Source organism: Desmodus rotundus, chromosome 2, assembly GCF_022682495.2.
Source record: "Desmodus rotundus isolate HL8 chromosome 2, HLdesRot8A.1, whole genome shotgun sequence".
Classification (NCBI taxonomy): Eukaryota; Metazoa; Chordata; class Mammalia; order Chiroptera; family Phyllostomidae; genus Desmodus; species Desmodus rotundus.
Genome location: NC_071388.1, coordinates 42980771 through 43000028, shown reverse-complemented (window position 1 = coordinate 43000028; position 19258 = coordinate 42980771). Strand labels below are relative to the sequence as shown.

The window sequence follows — 19258 nt, the reverse complement described above, 5'->3', positions numbered from 1 at the left end:
CTCTGACGGAATCTGGTGAGGGAAATACCACAGAAAGGACACAGTGACTGAGGGACGTTAAATCACTCAGCTGATGCTGTTGTTTCCCAGGAACTGGGGAGGGCTGTGGGAAAGTCCAGGCCCTGGTGGCAGGAAAGGGGAGAAGAGGACAAGGGGTCTTATTCTGTACATCACTTAGCCCCAATGTGAGCTCAGCCAAGAACTGGACTAGGGCTGATTTCAATCCACTCTGATCCAGATTTTCCCCAGAACTTGTCCAGAACACAATTAGTTTCCAGGAAAGAAGAATAACAGGAAGTGTTTTCTTCATTTTAGATGAAGAAAATAGAGACTGGTTACACTTTTCTCTCTTTGGAGCAACTTCAAACATGGGGTTAGCTAAAATGCCAGCCATGGGTAGGCCAGTGGAAACTAAACTTGCATCTAAATCCTGCTCCCGGTTGCCTGCGTTTGAGGCTCTAGTTCCTCTGAGAGACAGTCCCAAGCTTCTCTGTGGATCCAGGCTTGCCAGCCAGTTGCTGTTCTGTCCTGCTTCCTCTCCAGGCCTCTTCCCCCTCGCCAAGGGTCAGAGCAAAGCCCCTGGAGCCAGAGTTCATCTCTCTTCCCTCCTACTCTCAGACCCTTCTCCACTGGGGCCCACTCAGGTCCCCAGCCACAAAGAAACAACCTTTAGCTGAAAGACTGGGGGAAAAAAATGGTTTAATAAATACAAAAATCTTCAATAATGACTCTGCTCAGCTCAGGGGCAGCAGGAGTGAAGTGGGGGGACCCTTGGTGCTGAGTGAGGATAAATTAAAAATCCCAACAAGCCAGTGACGTTATATACAGAAGGAAAGGGGTTGGACTCCCAAGGCAGAAGCCACAGGGTGACATGGCAGAAGTTGAAGTGGACATGGCCTTCGTCTGCCCTGGCTGCCCCTCCCCCTCGTGGAGTTATGGTTCCCAGAGGTAGTGGGGGAGGGAGAAGAGGCAGAAAAGAGGAGCCAAAGGCACCGAGCTTCCTGCAGGAGAATGCAGGGTCCTCAGCATTCCTTCCCCCATCCTCTTGGTCATGCTGCCTTCCGGCTGCTCCCTAGTAGTCATCCTCGGCTTCTTTCTCCAGCTCTGGAAGTGTCCTGTTGTCTGCAGCTGCCAGAGACAGAGGGGAGTGAACATTAGAGGAGGAGAGAGGGAGAGTGAGGTGGCATGGAGAACCCAGCCAAGTATCTCTGTCCTGGTCCCAGAAAGTTCAGTGTTTTCTAAGCAAGTCAGTACATACCAGCGGTATAACCTTAATCTAGTAGCCTAATTCCTCTGGCTTCAGAAATCTCACTTGCAAAGAAAAGACTACCAATAACAAGTCCACAAGGTTACTGTGAGGGCAGAAAGGAATGGCAGTTGTGAGGCAGAGGGCACTGTTCCTGGCACATAGCAGGTGCTCCCTTCCCTCCTCAGCACCCCACAGTCAGCCCGAGGCTGCTGCCCCTAGAGCCCCTCACTTACACTGTCGGGGCATGCAGTAGGAGCAGCAGCGACTCTCCTTCCCTGGGCCGCAGGACAATGGCAGCGAACAGTTATCCCGCTCACAGTAGGGCACCCCTGCCTGGTGCAGGACAGAGCAGATCCTAAGGGGCCCCAGAAGCACGGGGGCACAGTAGCCTTCAGCCTCTTCAGGGGAGCCTGCCCTCCCTGGGAAGGTCCCTCTACTCCAGGTTAGGCTTCCAATGCCCACCTCTCACAAGCCCCTGACTCCCCACTTACCCCACATCTGCAGATGATGCAGGTCATCTCCCCGAAGGGGGGCACTGAGGGGTGCCAGCTCTGGCTCTCTGGAAACCACTGCCCTGCAAAACGGCAGCCCCGGGGCCCATCGGCCTGCATGGGGTCCCCCAACTGAGGGTGGGCCCCAGCTGCCACTGTTGGAATGGAGAGAGGGAGGGAAGGAGGAAGAGGTGAGCAGATATGTGCTCTGCGAGGGCCACCCAGGTTTTCTTTGTCTTTGAATCTCCAGCACCTAGACATTTCTTGTACTTAGTAGATGATAAATTTGGACGGATGGATGGGTGGGTGGGTGGATGAACAGACAGAGGGACAGATGGATGGGGCAGGAGCTGGAATCCATCAGAGCTCATTAATACATGCACATCTTTCCACTTTGTTTGGAACCCTGGCTCCAGACTGGGCACAGAGTAGCACCCAGTAAATGCTGCATTGGCTGAGAGGTCCCTTCCATCCACCCTCACTGTGTGTCCCCTCACCCAGGACAAGGCAGTGATGCGCCTGTCTGCCCAAGAGGCCTCAGTGCCCACCCCCTCACCTGGACACCGTTTGCAGCAGTCAGTGGGGTTGGCGCGGACAGGCTGGGCACAGGCCAGCCGGGGACACTGCACCTTCTCACAGTGCACTTCTCCAGTGTCCCCCTGTAGGGATCCATTGTGTGAGGGGTGTCAAGAAGGAGGGGGAGCACAGAAGCCTCCTGCTTCCTCCCTCTCCTTCTGCATACCTCAAATAATATATCCAGGGCCTCTTACTCGGAGGCCCTGGGATGGTGCTTTATATGCCCGAACTAAATGCTCATTAGAGCCCTGCAAGGTAGGTGCTATCACGTCTGCTCACAGCAGAGGAAAGTGGCTCAGGATGGTACAGGAAGGGCCTGGGGTTACATGGAGCTAGTCAGCTGGCAGAGCCAGAATTCACACCAGGTCAGCCCTTGCCCTTTTCCTACAGGAAGCCGACTCCCAAAGCCAAAGGACTTTCCTCATATTATTTTGAGCCTTGAGCCCTCCTCACCTAGGCTGGGCTTTCCTCTCCTGGCAGCCCCCTCCCCACCTCTGCAGACCCAGCTGGGTTATAGTACTAGAGAAGATTAAGCAGCCATACCTTGCAGGTGCAGACAGCACACTTAATTAAGCCAAAAGGGGGCACGACAGGATGCCACCGGGTACCCGCTGCCCGCCAGCTCCGGTCACCATCAAAATAGCAGCCTGGTAGGGGACAGTGCCCAGCTCCCATCAGTACTGAGCTCATCGGCTGAATCCAAAACCAAAACTTGAGTCTCAGGCCAACTCCACACCATCTAACCCCAGGGGCCATTCATGGGCCAGTAACTCTAATGAAGCCTACTAAGTGTCTCTGGAACCTGTCTCCCTCAACCTTCAACCCCACCCATATATTCCTCACCCTCTTGTCCCCCTCCTGGTCCCACTCAACAGCTCCTCTTGGTTCCCCCCTCCCCCCACTGGCTCATACGCTGCCAGCTCACCCTCTCCAGGGTCCCTGCTCCTCAGCAGCCCTGACAGCTCTCTGACATCTTGTTTCTCTGTGGAACCAAAGAAATAGTGAAGGCAGAAGGTGATCCCCCCTTCCCTCCCTAGAGGCCTCATCCCCCATGGGAGGACCCTCCATGACCCTCCCCCACTGCATGGCACTCACCAGGGCACACGGGGCAGCACTGGTCCGGCACCTGCACCGGGCTCAGGCAACTGAGTGGTGGGCACACCACGGGGTCACAAATCACAGTGCGTCTCTGCAGGGGAACACGGGAGGTTGACTAGAACCCTTGCCCCAGAATCCAGGCCCCAGTGCGCCCTTCTGAGCCTCCTACCTGGCAGGTGCAAATGGAGCAGAGCGGGTCATAGTTAGGTGCCCAGCGAGCCCCATGGGAGCGCTGCTGCCCCTCAAAGAAGCAGGTGTTGGAGTCTCGGGCTCTCCAGGGGCCACTGGGTTTGACAGGTGCTGGGGTGTCAGGGCTGAGCACAGTAGGCAATGGGCGCAATGCAGCTGCCACTGCAACAGAAGTCTCAGGCCTCCGAGCCTCCTGGGCCCCAGCCTCAGTCAGGCGCAGACCGCCGGCCTCACATTGGTTGGCGATGTGCACCTTGGAGGAGAGGTGGGCTGCTGGTGGAGATGCCCGGGTTCCCCCTTGCATTTCCACAAGCAGCAGCCAGCCCACCAGGCAGAGACACCTCACCCCCTGAGTGTCCCTATGCCCACCAGGAGAATGTTATTAGCCACAGCAATCATTCTGGCTGCCAGGGACAGGTTTGTGTGCTGCCAGCTTTGTTATGTATGTACCTTGTGTGGCTTCATCCTCCCAAGCAGCAAAGTAGTGTGACACACTTCCACCCCAAGAGCTTGGAGACAGCAAGTGACACAGAGACATACAGACTAGCTGACCCACTCCCACAGGTCCACACTTCCTGTCTACCTTTCCCTGAAGCTCCCCTTGGGGTCTCCCCTTGGTGGCGATCAGCAGGGAGGCAGTGCCCTGCGCCAGGTGCTGCAGCAGCTCAGGCTCCAGATCCTTCACCACGCCCTGGACCTGTGAGTAGACAGGATGAGATGGGAACAAGGCACTCTAGGGCTGAGCCTTCCGTTCCCAATTTGCTGATGAGGAAACTGAGACCCAGGGAGGTTAAATGAAGTCTCCAGGGTAGCAAAGCCCATTAGCAATGGTAGGGAGCTCAGAAGCCCAGTGTCTCTGACAGCAAGTCCATGGCAACCCACTCCACTTCAGGGAACTTGGCCATCCCATCTACTCCTCTGGAGGCCCAGGATATGACACACTATCCAAGGGGTCCCACCAGAGAAGAACGCAGGAAAGAGAAATGAATAATAATAAAAGACTGGGTCAGAGTCACAGCCAGGTATGTCTGACTCCTGAGCGCTTGCCAGCTCTGCCATACCAGGCAGTCTGCTCTCTGCACACACACGCAGACTCACACAACCCTTTACACTAAAAAGAAGACATTTTACTAGCTGCCTCTCACAACCATGTCCTTACCTCTGGGCCATAGAATCCCTTCAGCAGCCGCCGGAGCCCTGGCATCCCAGGGGGACCGAGGAGATAGGCAGTAACGGTGCCCTGTTCTGAGCCACCAAGCCCAGCCAGCAGCACTTCATAATGCAGGTGACAGTGGGTATCCAGGGAGAGCCAGGCATGCCCTGCTGCCTGACTCTGCACAGGGGGCAACACCAGGGCGCCTGCCAGGGGCACAGGCAGTGCTGGATCCAGACAGAGGAGAGGTGACAGGTGAGAAAGTGGCCTAGAGCCCACTCAATCCCGGCATTGCCCATGACCCCCAGCATAGGCTCCAGGAGCTGGCAGACACTGTCCAGGGCTGGAGGAGCAGCACGTTTTAGGCCCCTGCACCATGGCAACAAGGAGGGTCTCCTGGTAGGGCCACCCTTTACATCCCCACCTGTGCATCTGCAGATGCAAATATAGAGCTCAGGCAGAGAAAGACACCCCAGGCTCTGACCCTCTGGCACCATCCCTCACACACTTGAGTCACTGATTAGAGGACAGCAAAAGCCAGGCAGACCCCTGGGGCACTCACTGTTACGGTGGGCTCTGTGCCCATTGTAGGGCAGGGCAGTCACATGCCCCCGCAATTCTCCATCTGGGAAGTCCTTGGTGGCCACGTTCAGGAACAGCTCGTTCTGCAGCAGCATATGAGCCCCTCGGGCACCCAGCCCCAGGCAGATGCCCACGGCCTAGAGGGCAGTGCAGAGTGAGCCCTAGCTACAGACTGCCAAATCCCAGATGAGCCCCTCCTCAGCTTTCACACAAGCCCAAGATTCTAAAGTCTTTCCATGTTTTGTGTTCCCACTACATCCACACACCAGTAACAACTGAATAAGAACTCTGCAGTCCTGGCTGGTGTGGTTCAGTGGATTGAGTGCCAGCCTGTGAACCAAAAGGTCACAGGTTTGATTCCCGGTCAGGGCACATGTCTGGCCAGATCCCCAGTTGGGAGCATGCCCAATGTTTCTCTCTTTCTTCCCCACTTTAAATCAAATCCTTAAAAAAAGAACCTTGCAGGCCCAGGTTCAAGTCCCTCCTCTACCACTTTCTACCTATGTAACAACCCCTGAGGAGTTAACCTCTCTGATCCTTCACTTCATCAACTCTAAAATGAGTACTGTGAGGGCCAAAAATAATATAAGTAAGGCAACCAGTACAGTAGGTGGCACATAGAAAGGCTCAATAAGTGGCAGCCATTGCTCTCACAATTATATGATCTTCTGCACTGGTCTCCCTGACTAACTTCTCTCATTTGACATGAGCTTGCTGAAGACAGGGGCTGTATCTGACTCCTTTGTACTCTATCTAGGTGCTGGCCTGAGTCTTACTAAAAATGTGTCCAGTGAATCAATTCATCAATGAGAGAGCCTGTAAGTGAGTGAATGATGCTAAACATCTCTGCTCCCCCAACCCAGCTTCCCACAGCCCCCACATTGACAGGACATGGGCCCTGTGGTCCAGCACTGCCTGCAGCACTCACCATGTGTCCTCCTGGCTGCAGTCCAGCCATGTGGCACAGGACAGTGTGCTGGTCCCTCCGCTGAGGCTTGGTCTCCAGCGTCATGGCCACCACCTCACTGCTTGTACTTACCACTTGCACCTGGTGGGCAGGATTGGGAAGAGCAAACTGGAGTGACAGAGAAGGTCTGGAACCTGAACCACTGCAGGCCAAAGCTCCACCCCACCCTACTGCTCTCCTACCTCCTACAGCCCCTGACTCTTACCTGGTAGATTAGGGAGCCGTTTCCTAGCAGTGTAAGGCTGGCAGAGCCAGCCGCACCCGTCCGAACTGGGGTCAGGGCATCCGCCCCACAAAGGACACTTTGCAGGACTGCAGTGGGCAAGACAAGTGGAGGTAGGCTGGCCCCATGGCCATTCATGCCCCCAGCCCCCAGTATTCCCCCTGTACCCACCCTGGTCACGCTCTGGCACTTATCTGTGCCTCTCGGTTTTGTGTGCCCAGAGTGCCAGCCTCCTCCCTGCCTTACCATCGCAGCTCTGCCTGGCAGCAATGTGTCCACTGATACGCAGCCCTGGCCCACCTGCCTTCTCCAGGGCTATCTGCAGTTCCCCCAGCACCAGCCAGTCCATCTCCTGGGCTGTCAGGTTGGGCAGCACTTCAGCAAAGCCTATCTCCTAGGGACAGAGCAGGGTATGGTGGGCACAGCAAGAGGCCAGAGCAGGTGACAGCAAAAACCAGACCTTTACTCACCTGGGCTGAGGTATTGGCCTGGAGCTCTCGTAATAGCTGCCCCTGGTGTAGAATCTGGAGCCGCAAGGGAACCTGGGCTGGCCCTGCAACGATGGTACATGTGGCCACCTCTGAGAGCTAAGGGCCTCCTCACATGCCCTCCCCATATCCCACTTACCCCCACTCCTGGATTCCAGCAGCCCACGGAAGAGCAGCAAAAAATGCAAGGAATCCTCTGTGTCACTGAGCGTGAGTAGGGTGATGCCCCCTATGCCCTGCTGTGGGTTGCTCTCCAGGGTCAGGATGGCACTGAAGGTCTCTGGGGGAAGGAGGACCATGAGAGCCCATCAGAAAGTCCCCTGCTAGCCCACTGCATTCCTGGGGATAGAGAAGACAGAACTTCATGCCCAGCGGCTGTGTGCTCCCCTCACCTGCAGCCAGGGCCCGGTGCCGGATGAGAGGCCCCCAGACCTCCCCTGAAGGATGAGCGTGTGTTACAAGTCCCACATGAAGCTGTTCTGCCCGAAGGAGCCGCAGAGACAACCGAGGCACTGCTCGCCAAACCCCGCAGACCTGGAGCAGAGGAACAAGACAACCCTACTCAGGCAGTATATAGGATAGGCCCGCTAAGGGGCCCAGCTCTGGTGAAGAAGGAATATGGGAAGGATCCCCCAGGCCCTCCTAGGAAGCTTCATAAGGAACCCTGGATCCAGATGCTGGTGTCCAAATCATGGCTCCACCACTTACTAGCTGTGTGACCTTGAGCAAATCACATTCTGTTACTGGGCCTCAATTCCCTCATCTGTAAAATGGGTATATAATGTCAGTGTCTTCCTCCTACTGGACTGCCATGAGGACCAGAGCAGGCAATGCAGACAGGGCACACCCTCAGCACAGTACCCAAACTGGATAAACACTCATAAATGACATCATCTCACCAGGCCATCTTGGTTAGGGGCCGCAGGGTGTTCAAACAGGACGCTGCCGGTGGAGTTTGAGAAGCGGATTCGGGTTGGACGGTCCAGCCTGGGAAAGAGAGTAGGGGTGAACACCGACTCTGAGCCTGGGCCAGAATCAGACCCTCCAGCCTCTCCCTAATCTTCTGCCCCAGCGCCCAGCCCAGCCCTCCTCCCTCCTTCCCCACCTTCCCCTTTCTCACTGCTGGTAGGAGATGGAGAAACGCAGGCTAGAGCGCAGCAGTATCACTCGGGCCCGTGCCACGGCCTGCGACCTCGGCCCTGTCAGCAGCGCCACAAAGTCTGCGAGGGGAGGAAGACGGTCCTAGTATCGTCACCCGCTGGGGCGGCCAGCCCAAAACCACGACCCTAGTCCCGGCCGGGTCCCCGCCTACCGGAGTAGCCATCTCCCCTCGCCCGGCCCTCAGCTCCCGGCTGCCGGTGGTCGCTGTAGCTGCGGTGCTCTGGGTCACGCGGATACTCGAAGGCCAGGCCCGTGGGCTGCGTCTCGGGAACGCTGCGCTCTGCGTCAGTGGTGGGAGACTAAGGTTTCGGCTGGGCACCGGGAGGGCGGATTGGCCTCTCCACCCGCTAAATCTGCTCCATCCGCCCCGTACGCGGGGCTCAGGATCAAGTACCACAGTCCTGCCGCGCTCCCCTCCCCACGCAGCGGGCCTTACCCTCGGGGCAGGTCTGGCAGCAGTGTCCGGGCAGCTGGCGCGGCTCTGCGCAGGACGGGGTTGGGCACTCGGGATCAATGTTCTTGCAGCTGACCTTGCCCGGGCCCCTCGCGCTGGGACCCCACTGAGGCTGCTCGCGGAAAAGACAGGAAAACTGAGTGCAAGCCGCCAGTCCGTAAGACCCAGCGAGCGGGGGAGTTGGGGAGGGAGGGAGAGCCAGAGACCAAGGCAAGGTGGTCACACGGAGGCAGACCACTCTGCTACTTACAAGCTGCGAGACCCTAGACAAGTTACTTAAGCTCTCTGGGCCTTGGGGACCCTATCTGAAAAATGGGGATAATAACTGTCTATTTAGGAGGGTTGTACCAGGAGTTACTAAGTGAGAGAGCGATGAAACGGAGCTGGCAAAGAGCCTGACACGTAGTGGGTGATCAATGGTAATCAATACCTGAGGCTTGAAGGGGGAGCTTCCTCCCCCAGTCCTCCGCCGAGAAGACACCGTAAATATCTGCAGGCTTGCTCCTTTCTCCTCAGCAGCGGGAGTCCAGTCCGACGTCCCAGGACCCCAGCGCTGCCCCACCCGCCAGGGCCCAGGTCACTCACCGTCTCGCAGGCGCACAGTACGCAGCGCATCACCCCGAAGGGCTCCCCCAGGTCTGGGTGCCACGTCTCGTCCAAGGCATAGACCTTCCTGCCGAAGGCGCAGCCTGCGGGGACGGACTTGGCTGGCAGCTGCTGTCCCGCTCCGCTCCTGTCGTGTGCCCGCCCTGGGAGCTGCGGGCGGGCCCTGGGTCCCCGGGCACCGCGAGCCCCGCGACCCCGGCCCATCCCTAGGCCATCCGCCGCGCCAAACCACCTGTGCCGGCGCCCGCGCCCCCTCCGGGAGGGCAGCGACTTGCCCCAAGCCGACTTTCCTCTCGCACCTCCCCGGGGCTCCCACCTACCTGTCGCTCCCTGAATGGGCAGCGGCTCCTTCTCGGGCCGAATGGGCAGCGCAGGGGGCTCGGGGCTGGTGCCGCGGGCCGGCCGGGGACCGAGCAGCAGCAGCCCGAGGAGCAGCAGCGGGGCCGGCGGGGCCGGGAGGCTCGGCATGACGCGAACGGGACAGCTGGGGAGGCGGGAGGGAGGAGGGAGCCGGGGAGGGAGGAGAGAGGAGGAGGAGGGCCGGGCCGGGGGCGGTGCGGCGGGAGGGGGCCGGGGCCAGGGCCCGGGCAGTGCGAGGGGCTCGTCGGACGGCCGCGGAGTAGGCGTGGGGCCAGGCGGGCGGAGCGGCCAGGAAGAGCGCGGGCGGGCGGGCGCTGACCTGGGCCGTACGAGGCTCTAGTGCCCTGGGCTTCGGCTCTGGCCCGCTTTATGCCCCGCGCCCCGCACCCCGGCCGGGGGCCTCCTCCTCAGCAAACGGGGAGGCGGCGGCGGTGGCTCGGCGAGGGGCCGGGCTGAGCCCCGGGGGTCCGGCCCAGCAGCCGGGGCCCGGATCGCGAGTGGGGGAGGGGAGGGAGGGGCTGGGACCGGGCAGGGGAGGAGGGAGGGGCTGGAGTGGAAGGGGGAGCGGAGGGGGTAGGGGGAGAGGAAGGACCTGGGGGCGCGAAGAGGGGAGGAGAGGCAGGTCTGGAGCACCCCCCCCTCGGCCCCCACTTCGCGGTGGCTGGACTAGGCAGGAGGTGCCTGTCCGGCTCAGGATGAGAGCCCCAGGCCAGGGAGTGGCAAAGGCTAGGCCTGAGGCCTGGGCCGGCCACCAGCCAGGCTAGGATTCGGTTCCCAAGGGAAGGATGAAGACTGTGCTTAAGGATGAGACTGTGCAGCAGGGACCAGTCAACTGGTCTGGCGCTGACTCTGGGCTCAGAGCAGCTCTCAAACCCCACACCACCCACTTCCACTGCCTAGCCCACGTCCCTACCTCTTCTCTGAGGTCTACCCTCATCCTACTGTTCACCAGGACAGGGGCTTAGCCACCAACAGACTGCGTCCTTTCCGTCTGGTGACAGTGTTTCCCTCCCTACTGTGAAACCTGTCCTCAAGCCCATTCAACCATCATGGTCCCCAGCCTGACATGCTTTCTCACCCTCTTCCTTCACCCGTGGACCCTCAGCCTCTCCACAGGACCTCAGCCTCCTCTGTCTGGGTTTCCGGGTCATGACTGCCGCTCTGTCCCCTTCCACCCCACACAGCATCCCAACCACCCCAGCACCCTCCTTCCTGATCTTGGGAGGCATCTCATGTGGCTGAAATGGAGAATTCCAGGATCTAGGCCGTACTCCTTAGAGGACAGCCCCATCCTGGGGAAGAGGGGAAGGAAAAGCCTGATGAAGACCTGTCAGGGAGGTGGGGCAGGGTGGGGTGGGGGGTGGGGGTTGGAAACAATGTCAAGCCAGGAGGCCCTGAGGACAGAGGCTGTAGGGAGACTGGGATTGAGGGGAAAGCAAAGGAATTACAGCCAGGGCCAAAGGAAGAGGGGGCCAGGCCAGCAGGAGGTATTTGGTGGGGGTAAGGGGGAGGTTCAGCAGCTGTCTTTCCTAAGACAGGGTCACATGAGCCTGGTTATTCCTCTTGTCACATGTGAAATGGTAGGAGACAGAAGAGGGAGAAAAACGGGCAAGCAAAGAGGGACACTGGCAGAGATAAGTGGGCTTAGCTGTTTGAACAGAGGAGCACCTGAGCCCAACACACACGCCCCTCACAGTGCAGTCCTTTGCCACTGTCCGAACCCTTCCCTGTAACAGTGACCCCTGACAGAGCCATTCTCTAGTACAGGCAATACTCATGTTCCCACTCAGAAAGGGGTTATAAGGCATGACCCCCTAAGGGTTGTAGGAGAGAAAAGCAGGAAGGCAAGAGTCTTATTGGATTTCAGCAGCAGGTGTAGTATCCAGAGAAAAGAAATTTAGCCAGCCAGTAGCTGCAAACAAAAATGTCCTGCTAGATTCCTCCTGGAAAAAAAAACTGTTCCCCTCCCATCTCCTCTCCAGCCAGGTTTAAGGTTGCCCATTTCCTAGAAAAAGAAAGATCATCCAGGTGGTGCGTGCAGGTGGAAGAACTGGGATACACTAGTAGACCATGGTCCAGGCAGGGACTCCAGGTCCAGCGAGGGTGGGAAGAGAAGGCGTCACTTCCGGGGGCCCTCACCAGTGTCTGGTGGCTCCCTGCTCTCTGATTGGGCAGAAGTGACCCGGGCAGACGTGTGTCCCCACTGCCGTGAAGGGGCTATGCCCCAACGCCACATGCTTTCCTACCCATCTGCTCCCCAGAGTGCTGCCTGCTCTGCACCTGGGTCCTGGAGCCCTTCTCTGCCCGGTGAGTGGCAAGCAGGGTTTGGAGTTAAATGAGGGTAGGAAGGACAGGAAAGAGGAATTGGGCTCTCAGCTGGGGGAGGGGTAGGCAAACTGGAACCTACAGACACTGACCTTTGTCAGGAAGAGTGTGGCCTTCCCAGAATGGGAGGAGTAGGGCAGAGCAGGGGTAGGGGGTGGGGTGCTGGGTTCTGAGGGACTGATCACAGATTTAGTGGAACACAGCACAGTCCTGGTTGGCACCAAGGAAAGGGAACATGGGCTCGGGGAGAAAATGGGAAAGGAGGTATATTAGAGCTTAGGGAACACAGCAGCAAAATGGACACAGCTCCAATCCACATTCTTACCCAGTCATTCCTAGTTAGCTTAAGGTTCTGAATCCAGGAGCTGGGAAGCTGGGTCAGGCAAGCCAGGGCACAAGGAGAGGGTAATGGGAGGAGGGCTCATGCATGTTGACAGACCTACAGGAAATCCCAATATTGAATCAGGTGCAGGCCTCTTTGCACAACTTGTGAAAGAAGGAGGAAGCCATGTGGGGGGTCCTGTGAAGGAACCGGAAGGGTCTGAAGAGGGGGCAGGGAGGAAGGTGTGGGCTATGAGACAGACATGGTGGGCAGCAAGGCGAGGTATGCCATGTAATGTGGGCATCATTTCACTCATAAGATATTCATTCCTAGACAATTTGCCTAAGAAAGGAAGTCTCAAGAATGTTAGCCTATCTCTTTTCCTGGGAAAACCCAGTATTTCAGAACTTGGAGTGCAGGGAAAACTCCAAGAGGCTTTATGTGTGAGAGATTAATTTCTCCCATACCATCTTTTTTTTTCCTAAAGATTTTATTTATTTATTTTTAGAGAGAGGGGAAGGGAAGGAGAAAGAGAGGGAGAGAAACATCCATGTGCAAGTGATACATCAATCAGTTGCCTCTCACACGCCCCCAGCTGGGGACCTGGCCCACAACCCAGACATGTGCCCTGACTGGGAATTGAACCATCAACTTTTCCGTTTGCAGGCTGGCACTCAATCCACTGAGCCACACCAGCCAGGGCACTTCTCTTAATCTTTTAATCACTGACTTCTAGTAGTTTCCCCCGCCCCCCCAATTCCACTCCTTAGCCCCACTGCCCCAGCTACCCCTCAATATATTATACGTGTTTGCTAGTTCCCTATCCTGGCCCTATACCCATTTCCCCCTCTGTTCTCCAGGCTTGTGCCACAATACTTCATTCTCTAACCACATTCCAGATTTTCTCCATCTGAACAACCAAGGTGGCTCAGAATGTGAGGCCGATTAAGATGTGTGTATGTGCACATATACTTCCCCCCCACCCCCAAACCAACCCCCTGCTGCTCTGGGCAGGGGCAGGGCACCAAAGTCATATCAGATCCACTGAGACACCCTGGCCAAAAGGATAGACCATATGCTACAATCACAAGAAAATGTGGGTACACTCAGAACTTTAGCAGTTCTAGGCTGGTCAGCATCACAAGCCCTCCCAGAATCTATAACCCCAGCCAGACAGTCTCTTCCTTAAAACTTGGGTAAGTGTTCATTACTCCTGTCACTTGCAGGACAGAGTCCAGCCCCTCTTCCTTGGCCCACCTGTGCCGTGCCCCACCCCACTCTGCCCAGAAGTGCAAGAGCCCAAGCCGCCTCCATGGCCTCAGGAAGGATTCAGGGGAGAGGCCCCATACAGGGAGCCACTCCAACAAGACAGCCTGGCCAGAATGGAGCTGACTGGTAAGAACACAATTAAGGGGCTGAGGACCAAATCAAAACGTGGTAGAGGGGGAAAGAGAAAGGAGATATGCTGCAGTGGGTCAGGGGAACCCAATTTCCCAGGAATAAGGCATCAGAGGTGCCAGATTTCAGGTGTGGATCCTAAACAGAAATTCTTGGACCACCAACCAACAATGATCTCTTCCTTATCCACCCCTTTCAACCTTACCTCTCCTCATCTAAGAACTGGTCCTCGTGGTCATGCTTCTCCTAACTGCAAGATTAACTCAGTCCAGTCCAGCTCCTCCTGCCTGTGACCCACGACTCCTAAATAAACTGCTACGTGACTCCCACGTCCTTCACGGCAGACTGGTGAGAATCCCCAAGCATTGTCCCCTATATCCATTTAACTGGCAAGATACCCTCATTCCCATCACTTCCTCTTGCTCCTTGATCCAATCACTATTCTTCCAATAGTCTTTGGTAAGACCAACACCTCCTGATCACCACTCCTGACAAGGATTATGACTTGCAGTCAAGCTCTCCTTTAAAAGCTCTGGTCTGATATATTAGTCATCGAAGCCCCTCCTGGTCACTGGGTCACCATAACCACCCCTCCATTTCAGCTCCCTTCTCTCCCCCTCCCCACCAATCTTTTTCAACAGAGTCAGTGCCCAGACATTAACCCTTTGTCCACACCTGTGCTGCTGCCTGCTGTGGACTTCAGCTTGGGAGAATGGAAAACCCAGACGGTAAGAAAGCCATCCCTTCCCTTGGTTTTTCTAAGTCCTGTCTTCATCAGTTTCCTACTGCTTCCCATGGATTCTTCAAAATTCCTGAGCTCACTGAAAATATCTCACCTTCAGTTTGGCCACTCTAACCCAATCTATATCCTACTATGGTAATATCCTTCGGACAAGGTGATGGATGGCAGTTTCAGTATGGCAAATAGATTCAAAGCTGAATACCATGAAAAGCTGGAGAGAATTCTCTCATGGGCCATGACTTGGACTTCTTAAGTTGGCATGAAGAAGTAAGATTGATCTGTCATCCACAGATGACACAAAGCTGGGAACCACAGCAAAAACAACAAAAGACGCAATCAAGATTCAAATCCCTGAAGGGCAAGGTTCAAACATGGTAAAATTTGACAGAGATATGTAAAAAATTCCACAAGTGTAAAGTAATTGAGTAAAGTCCTATTCCAGCTTTCAGGCCACGATGCCCCTGTTTTCCTCATATAAACTTTTAGCTCTAGAATTGTCTCTCTTTTCTAAGATTTTATTTATTTATTTTTAGAGAAAGGGGAAAGGAGGGAGAAAGAGAGGGAAAGAAATATCAATGTGTGGTTGCCTCTTGCGTGCCCCCAACTGGGGACCTGGCCCGCAACCCAGGCATGTGCCCTGACTGGGAATCGAACCAGGGACCCTTTGGTTCACAGGCCGGCACTCAATCCACTGAGTGACACCAGCCAGGGTGAAGCAACTATTTTAAAAGCTAGCAATTCTAGGCTGCTCTAGATGTTTAGCACCAACAATGTGGAAATATTCCTCTAAAATTCTGAGTGAACTGCACTTAAAAATACTGGCCTGAGTATTAGACAGCCTCCTCTAGACACATGCTAGTTTATTCAGAGGGATCCGTTAAACTAGCAGGTGTCCAGGAGGAAGCAACCCAAACAGTAAGAGGTTAGAAGACATGCGAGGAATAATTTTTTTAAAAAGAAGCCTGTCTGATTAGCTTGTAGGAAGTGGCAGTCTTGTGAGGTAGAATGAAGTGCTTTAGTCTGACACTCGGAAAAACTACTGAGAGGGAGCGCTCCTTGGTAGGTCAAGATCCTGGGAATCCCATGCTTCCCTCAGATCTAGGGGGACTGGGCTAGGGAAGGGCAGCTCCTGGAGAGCCCCTGTAGTTCCAGCTCTGCCATTTGTCAGTAAGCCCTTCTCTTCATCTTTATGTTCTTTATGATGGTCTCATCTCTACACTGAGTTAAAAAAGAGCCACATGACCCTAAGATTGTATAACAGAGATTTGCAACACTAGAACCAAGAGGTAGAAGCTATAAAAAGGCAGGTTTCAGTATAATGTAAGAAAGAAAAAAAAAAAGGAGAGCTTTTCTGACTGAAATTCAGTGTAAGACCAGGCTGGTTTACCGGACACTGGAGTTATTCAGGCAGAGGCTGATGACCAATTGTCGGGAGACTGTGAACGAATTCCTGTGCTGGGTGGGACCTTGGTCCTGTCCAATTCTCAGCTTCTATGATTCATTCTGCTGGCTACTCCTACAGGCTCCCCACCCGCTATTAGCATGCCCTTTGAAGCAGTGCACTTCTCTCTTCCATCTCTTTCCCAGGAACAGACCAAGGCACAGGATGTTCTGGGAGCGACAGCCCTTCTGCTGGAGGGAGTGATGGCAGCACGGGGACAACTGGGACCCACTTGCCTCTCATCCCTACTGGGACAGCTTTCTGGACGGGTCCGCCTCCTCCTTGGGGCCCTGCAGGGCCTCCTTGGAACCCAGGTAAATCCCCAGTCAAGGGAACTGTAGCAACTGTCCTTCTTTTCTGACTCAGTCTCCTTAGAAGACCTGAGGGAAGAGGAATTCTAGGAATCTTGAGGTAAAAGAGATGACCTACTAAGAATGCTCCCTCCCGGCCGTAAAGCCTGGGACATAGACAAGGGAGGCATGGTATCTGGCCCAGGTCTCTGGCTTCAGGCCCATCCTCTGCCCTCAGCTTCCTCTACAGGGCAGGACCGCAGGTCACAGAGATCCCAACGCCATCTTCCTGAGCTTCCAGCAACTGCTTCGAGGAAAGGTGCGTTTCCTGCTGCATGCAGTAGGGCCCACCCTCTGTGCCAAGCAGGCCCTACCCACCACAGCTGTCCCACGCAGTACCTCTCTATTCCTCACACTGAACAAGCTTCCAAACAGGACTTCTGGATTGTTGGAGACAAACTCCAGTGTCTCAGCCAAAACTACTGGCTTTGGACTTCCGAAGAGGCTGCAGGGATTCAGAGCCAAGATTCCTGGCCTGCTGAACCAAACCTCCAGGTCCCTAGACCAAATCCCGGGACACCTGAACAGGACACATGGACCTTTGAATGGAACTCATGGACTCTTTCCAGGGTCCTCACCCAGGGCCCTGGGAACCCTGAACATTCCTCTAGGAGTTTCGGACACAAACTCCCTGCCACCCGACCCCCAGCCTGGATATTCTCCTTCCCTAACCCGTCCTCCCCCTGGACAACATACACTCTTCTCCCCTTCACCCACTTTGCCCACCCCCATGGTCAAGCTCCAACTCCCTCTTCCCAACCCCTCTGCTATCATGCCCAACCCAACCAGTCCCCTTCTAATCACAGCGCACCCGCACTTCCAGGGTCTGTCTCAGGAACAGTGAGGCTCTCCGGCACTGTCCTCCTCCCCTGTGTAGTTCTCTCATCTGGAGGGGAGCCCTGGGAGACAACTGCAGCCCTGCCAGAGTTCCTGCTTTCACCTGAAACACCAAGCCCTGGTGATGGTGAATACACAGGATGGAAACTGGGATCATTTTTCACTGTTTAAAATACCAGAAGCTATTTTTTTAAGCTATCAATAATATTCAGCAGAGCAGCTAGTTATTTTTGGTCTATTTTCTGCACAAATGTACAAATTACGAATTCTCCATATGCTTTTTCATATGATAATTCCTCAAAGGCCTGGATGGGCCTGGCCCCTGAACAGAGATAGAGACTAATCTTACGGGAGAAAAAACGAAAAATGAGCTTTGGTTTTCTATTCAAAACTAAGGTTAGTCTCTTTATCCCCTTTACCATCATTCTCAAAAGGAGTCTGATCTCCTCTTCTTAGGAGATTCTTAGTCTTGAGAAATGAATGAGAAGTTGTCTCCCAGAAAGACTGTCCCTACAGAATAGACCAAACCGAGCCTGGATAAATAATGACTGAGAGTGCTCAAAAGCTAACTGAAAAGAAAGAGCACGATGTTCGATGTTCGTCTTAGGGGGCATGCCCCTCCCTAAAAAAAAAAAAAGAAAAGAAAAGCTAACAGGAAGTCTAGGAGTGCCTCACACCTCAGGTAAGCCTGTGCAGACAGTTCAGTCAAGAGGAGACCTGGATGTGACAGCTGAGCAAACAGCGACAGCTTCAGTAGCTCAGTGGGAAGCCTCACCAGGCTTGGGTTCCTGCCTCCCTCCGGTGGAGGTCAGGGGGAAGTGCAGGAAGTGCCCTGAGTCAGTCTCCTGGGGCTCACACAGCTGGAGAGACAAGTCCAACTCAAGTACAAGTTGAAGGCTCATTTCCCAAGTCCCAGAAGTGAATGGTATCTAAAAAGCAAACGTGTGACCGCTGTAAACCCTGTGAGGGAATCTCTAGAAAAGAAGCCAGGGTTATGGGGCTTTGCCAATAAATGCCATCTTGGTGCTTAGGAAGTTTATATTGCCCAAAACAAAAACTCCACTGCAAAGGTCAACACTGCCTGCAGAGGCTCCTGTAGGGAAAACTAATGGAAGTTTTCCCTCTTCCTCCCTACCAAAAGGAGAGGAAAGGCTACTGTGTAGATGTAGGTAGAGGACCCAGGAACCCAGAGTTCCAGACGCTGCCACAGAACCCAGGATCACTGGAGACATTCTAAAACAGAATGAAAGTCAGTGTGCCAGGAACCTTAAGTATATTGTTTTTTTAAGGTTCACATGACTCTTTAAGGCAAGTTAGTATCATCCCTATTTTATAGATGAGGAAACCAATCAAGGCTCAGAGAAGCCAGGCAAGTTCCCAAAGTTTTCACAGCCTATGAGCAGGAAAGGAAGAAACACACGAGGCTGACAGTTTGGAGCCCATACTGTCCCCGGTATAGTGCATTGTCCCATATGTTATTCAGTGACTCTATTTATTGGGGAAAATTCCCAGGTCCTTGAGGAGTAAATACATCAACAGCTCAAAGAGCTCTGTGTAGAAAATCAAAACTCTTAGTAGGGGTGACCAGTTTAGACATCTCCAGGTGTCCCTCCCCTGCAACATGAACAGAACAGTTACCATGGAGAAGGAATCAACAAATGCAAAGCTGAAAAGTATTGTCCAGATCTCAGACGGTGTCAGTTTCTTCATGGGAAAGAATCAGTTCATCTACACTACAAATTCCAGGAGGCAGTCGAGGGATTTGGTAAGTGGAAATTTTAATTTATTGCAGTACTAAGGTAGACTAAATCTACCTTAGTACATTGAAACCCATTATGGTACATGAAATAGGCAGCACCCAGGACCAAAGACAAAGGGATATGCCAAAGGGACCAAAGACAAAGAATTAGAGGTTCTCAACACAGTCAGATGAGACAAAGATAGCAAAACTGCAAAAGGCATGTAGCCAAATTTCGGGCTTCCAGTATTGGCATTTGACTTACTCCAGGGCAAATCCAAATAACTGATGGGCTTCTCCAGTGTGAATTAATCTGCCCCTATGGAAGATCTAACCTATTCCGAAATGATGTCTCTCCTTTTACACACACACACACACAGTTAAAACCAGAGCACTCCTATCTCTATTCAACTGTATGCCAGTTCTTTCTTCTACCACCCCAGAGCAGCTAGGATAGTCTGCTGTGCCACCCACAAACTACTACTGGTAATTAGGTTCTCCCACTTAA

The 19258-nt window shown here is 54.5% G+C and overlaps 2 protein-coding genes across 9 annotated transcripts; one reads left to right on the top strand and one right to left on the bottom strand.

The window, feature by feature from the left end:
• Nucleotides 1–682: 682 nt before the first annotated feature.
• Nucleotides 683–10059, bottom strand: CHRD (chordin). 4 transcript variants are annotated; one of them, XR_006656114.2, is made up of 23 exons: nucleotides 9558–10058; nucleotides 9217–9320; nucleotides 8614–8743; nucleotides 8329–8457; nucleotides 8137–8236; nucleotides 7916–8003; nucleotides 7409–7550; nucleotides 7156–7296; nucleotides 6999–7081; nucleotides 6775–6922; nucleotides 6511–6617; nucleotides 6267–6386; nucleotides 5319–5475; nucleotides 4763–4983; nucleotides 4187–4300; nucleotides 3584–3856; nucleotides 3412–3505; nucleotides 3242–3298; nucleotides 2860–2963; nucleotides 2297–2399; nucleotides 1741–1895; nucleotides 1483–1604; nucleotides 683–1128 (listed from the first exon to the last, which is right to left on the bottom strand). XR_006656114.2 is itself a non-coding variant. In XM_024565638.4 (23 exons), exons 1-23 carry the CDS (start codon nucleotides 9703–9705, stop codon nucleotides 1073–1075), a joined length of 2874 nt encoding a protein of 957 aa, XP_024421406.3. In that variant the 5' UTR covers nucleotides 9706–10056; the 3' UTR covers nucleotides 683–1072. The 4 variants fall into 4 exon arrangements, 2 of the variants coding, with proteins under 2 accessions (XP_024421406.3, XP_053774149.1); XM_024565638.4 differs by having other exon boundaries at nucleotides 1483–1582; nucleotides 9558–10056; XR_008426126.2 differs by lacking the exon at nucleotides 2297–2399 and having other exon boundaries at nucleotides 1090–1128; nucleotides 1483–1582.
• Nucleotides 10060–11782: 1723 nt separating this feature from the next.
• THPO (thrombopoietin) lies at nucleotides 11783–19197 on the top strand. Of its 5 annotated transcripts, none has more exons than XM_045198790.2 (7): nucleotides 11783–11904; nucleotides 13471–13639; nucleotides 13863–13990; nucleotides 14284–14370; nucleotides 15972–16139; nucleotides 16366–16434; nucleotides 16551–19197. In XM_045198790.2, exons 2-7 carry the CDS (start codon nucleotides 13627–13629, stop codon nucleotides 17181–17183), a joined length of 1098 nt encoding a protein of 365 aa, XP_045054725.1. In that variant the 5' UTR covers nucleotides 11783–11904; nucleotides 13471–13626; the 3' UTR covers nucleotides 17184–19197. The 5 variants fall into 5 exon arrangements, with proteins under 5 accessions (XP_045054725.1, XP_045054722.1, XP_045054741.1 ...); XM_045198787.2 differs by having other exon boundaries at nucleotides 16354–16434; XM_045198806.2 differs by having other exon boundaries at nucleotides 16354–16434; nucleotides 16999–17168.
• The last annotated feature ends 61 nt before the right edge of the window (nucleotides 19198–19258 follow it).

What these genes read in the sequence shown, in the direction of transcription:
- THPO (XM_045198787.2), top strand. An exon ending in GAGAATGGAAAACCCAGACG is followed by an intron (nt 14,371 to 15,971) that starts GTAAGAAAGCCA and finishes TCTCTTTCCCAG; the next exon opens with GAACAGACCAAGGCACAGGA. An exon ending in AGGGCCTCCTTGGAACCCAG is followed by an intron (nt 16,140 to 16,353) that starts GTAAATCCCCAG and finishes CTCTGCCCTCAG; the next exon opens with CTTCCTCTACAGGGCAGGAC.
- CHRD (XM_024565638.4), bottom strand. Translation starts at nt 9,705, where the DNA reads ATGCCGAGCCTCCCGGCCCCGCCGGCCCCGCTGCTGCTCCTCGGGCTG. An exon ending in CTGCCAGACCTGCCCCGAGG is followed by an intron (nt 8,458 to 8,613) that starts GTAAGGCCCGCT and finishes CCACTGACGCAG; the next exon opens with AGCGCAGCGTTCCCGAGACG. An exon ending in TGCAGCCAGGAGGACACATG is followed by an intron (nt 5,476 to 6,266) that starts GTGAGTGCTGCA and finishes ACTGCCCTCTAG; the next exon opens with GCCGTGGGCATCTGCCTGGG.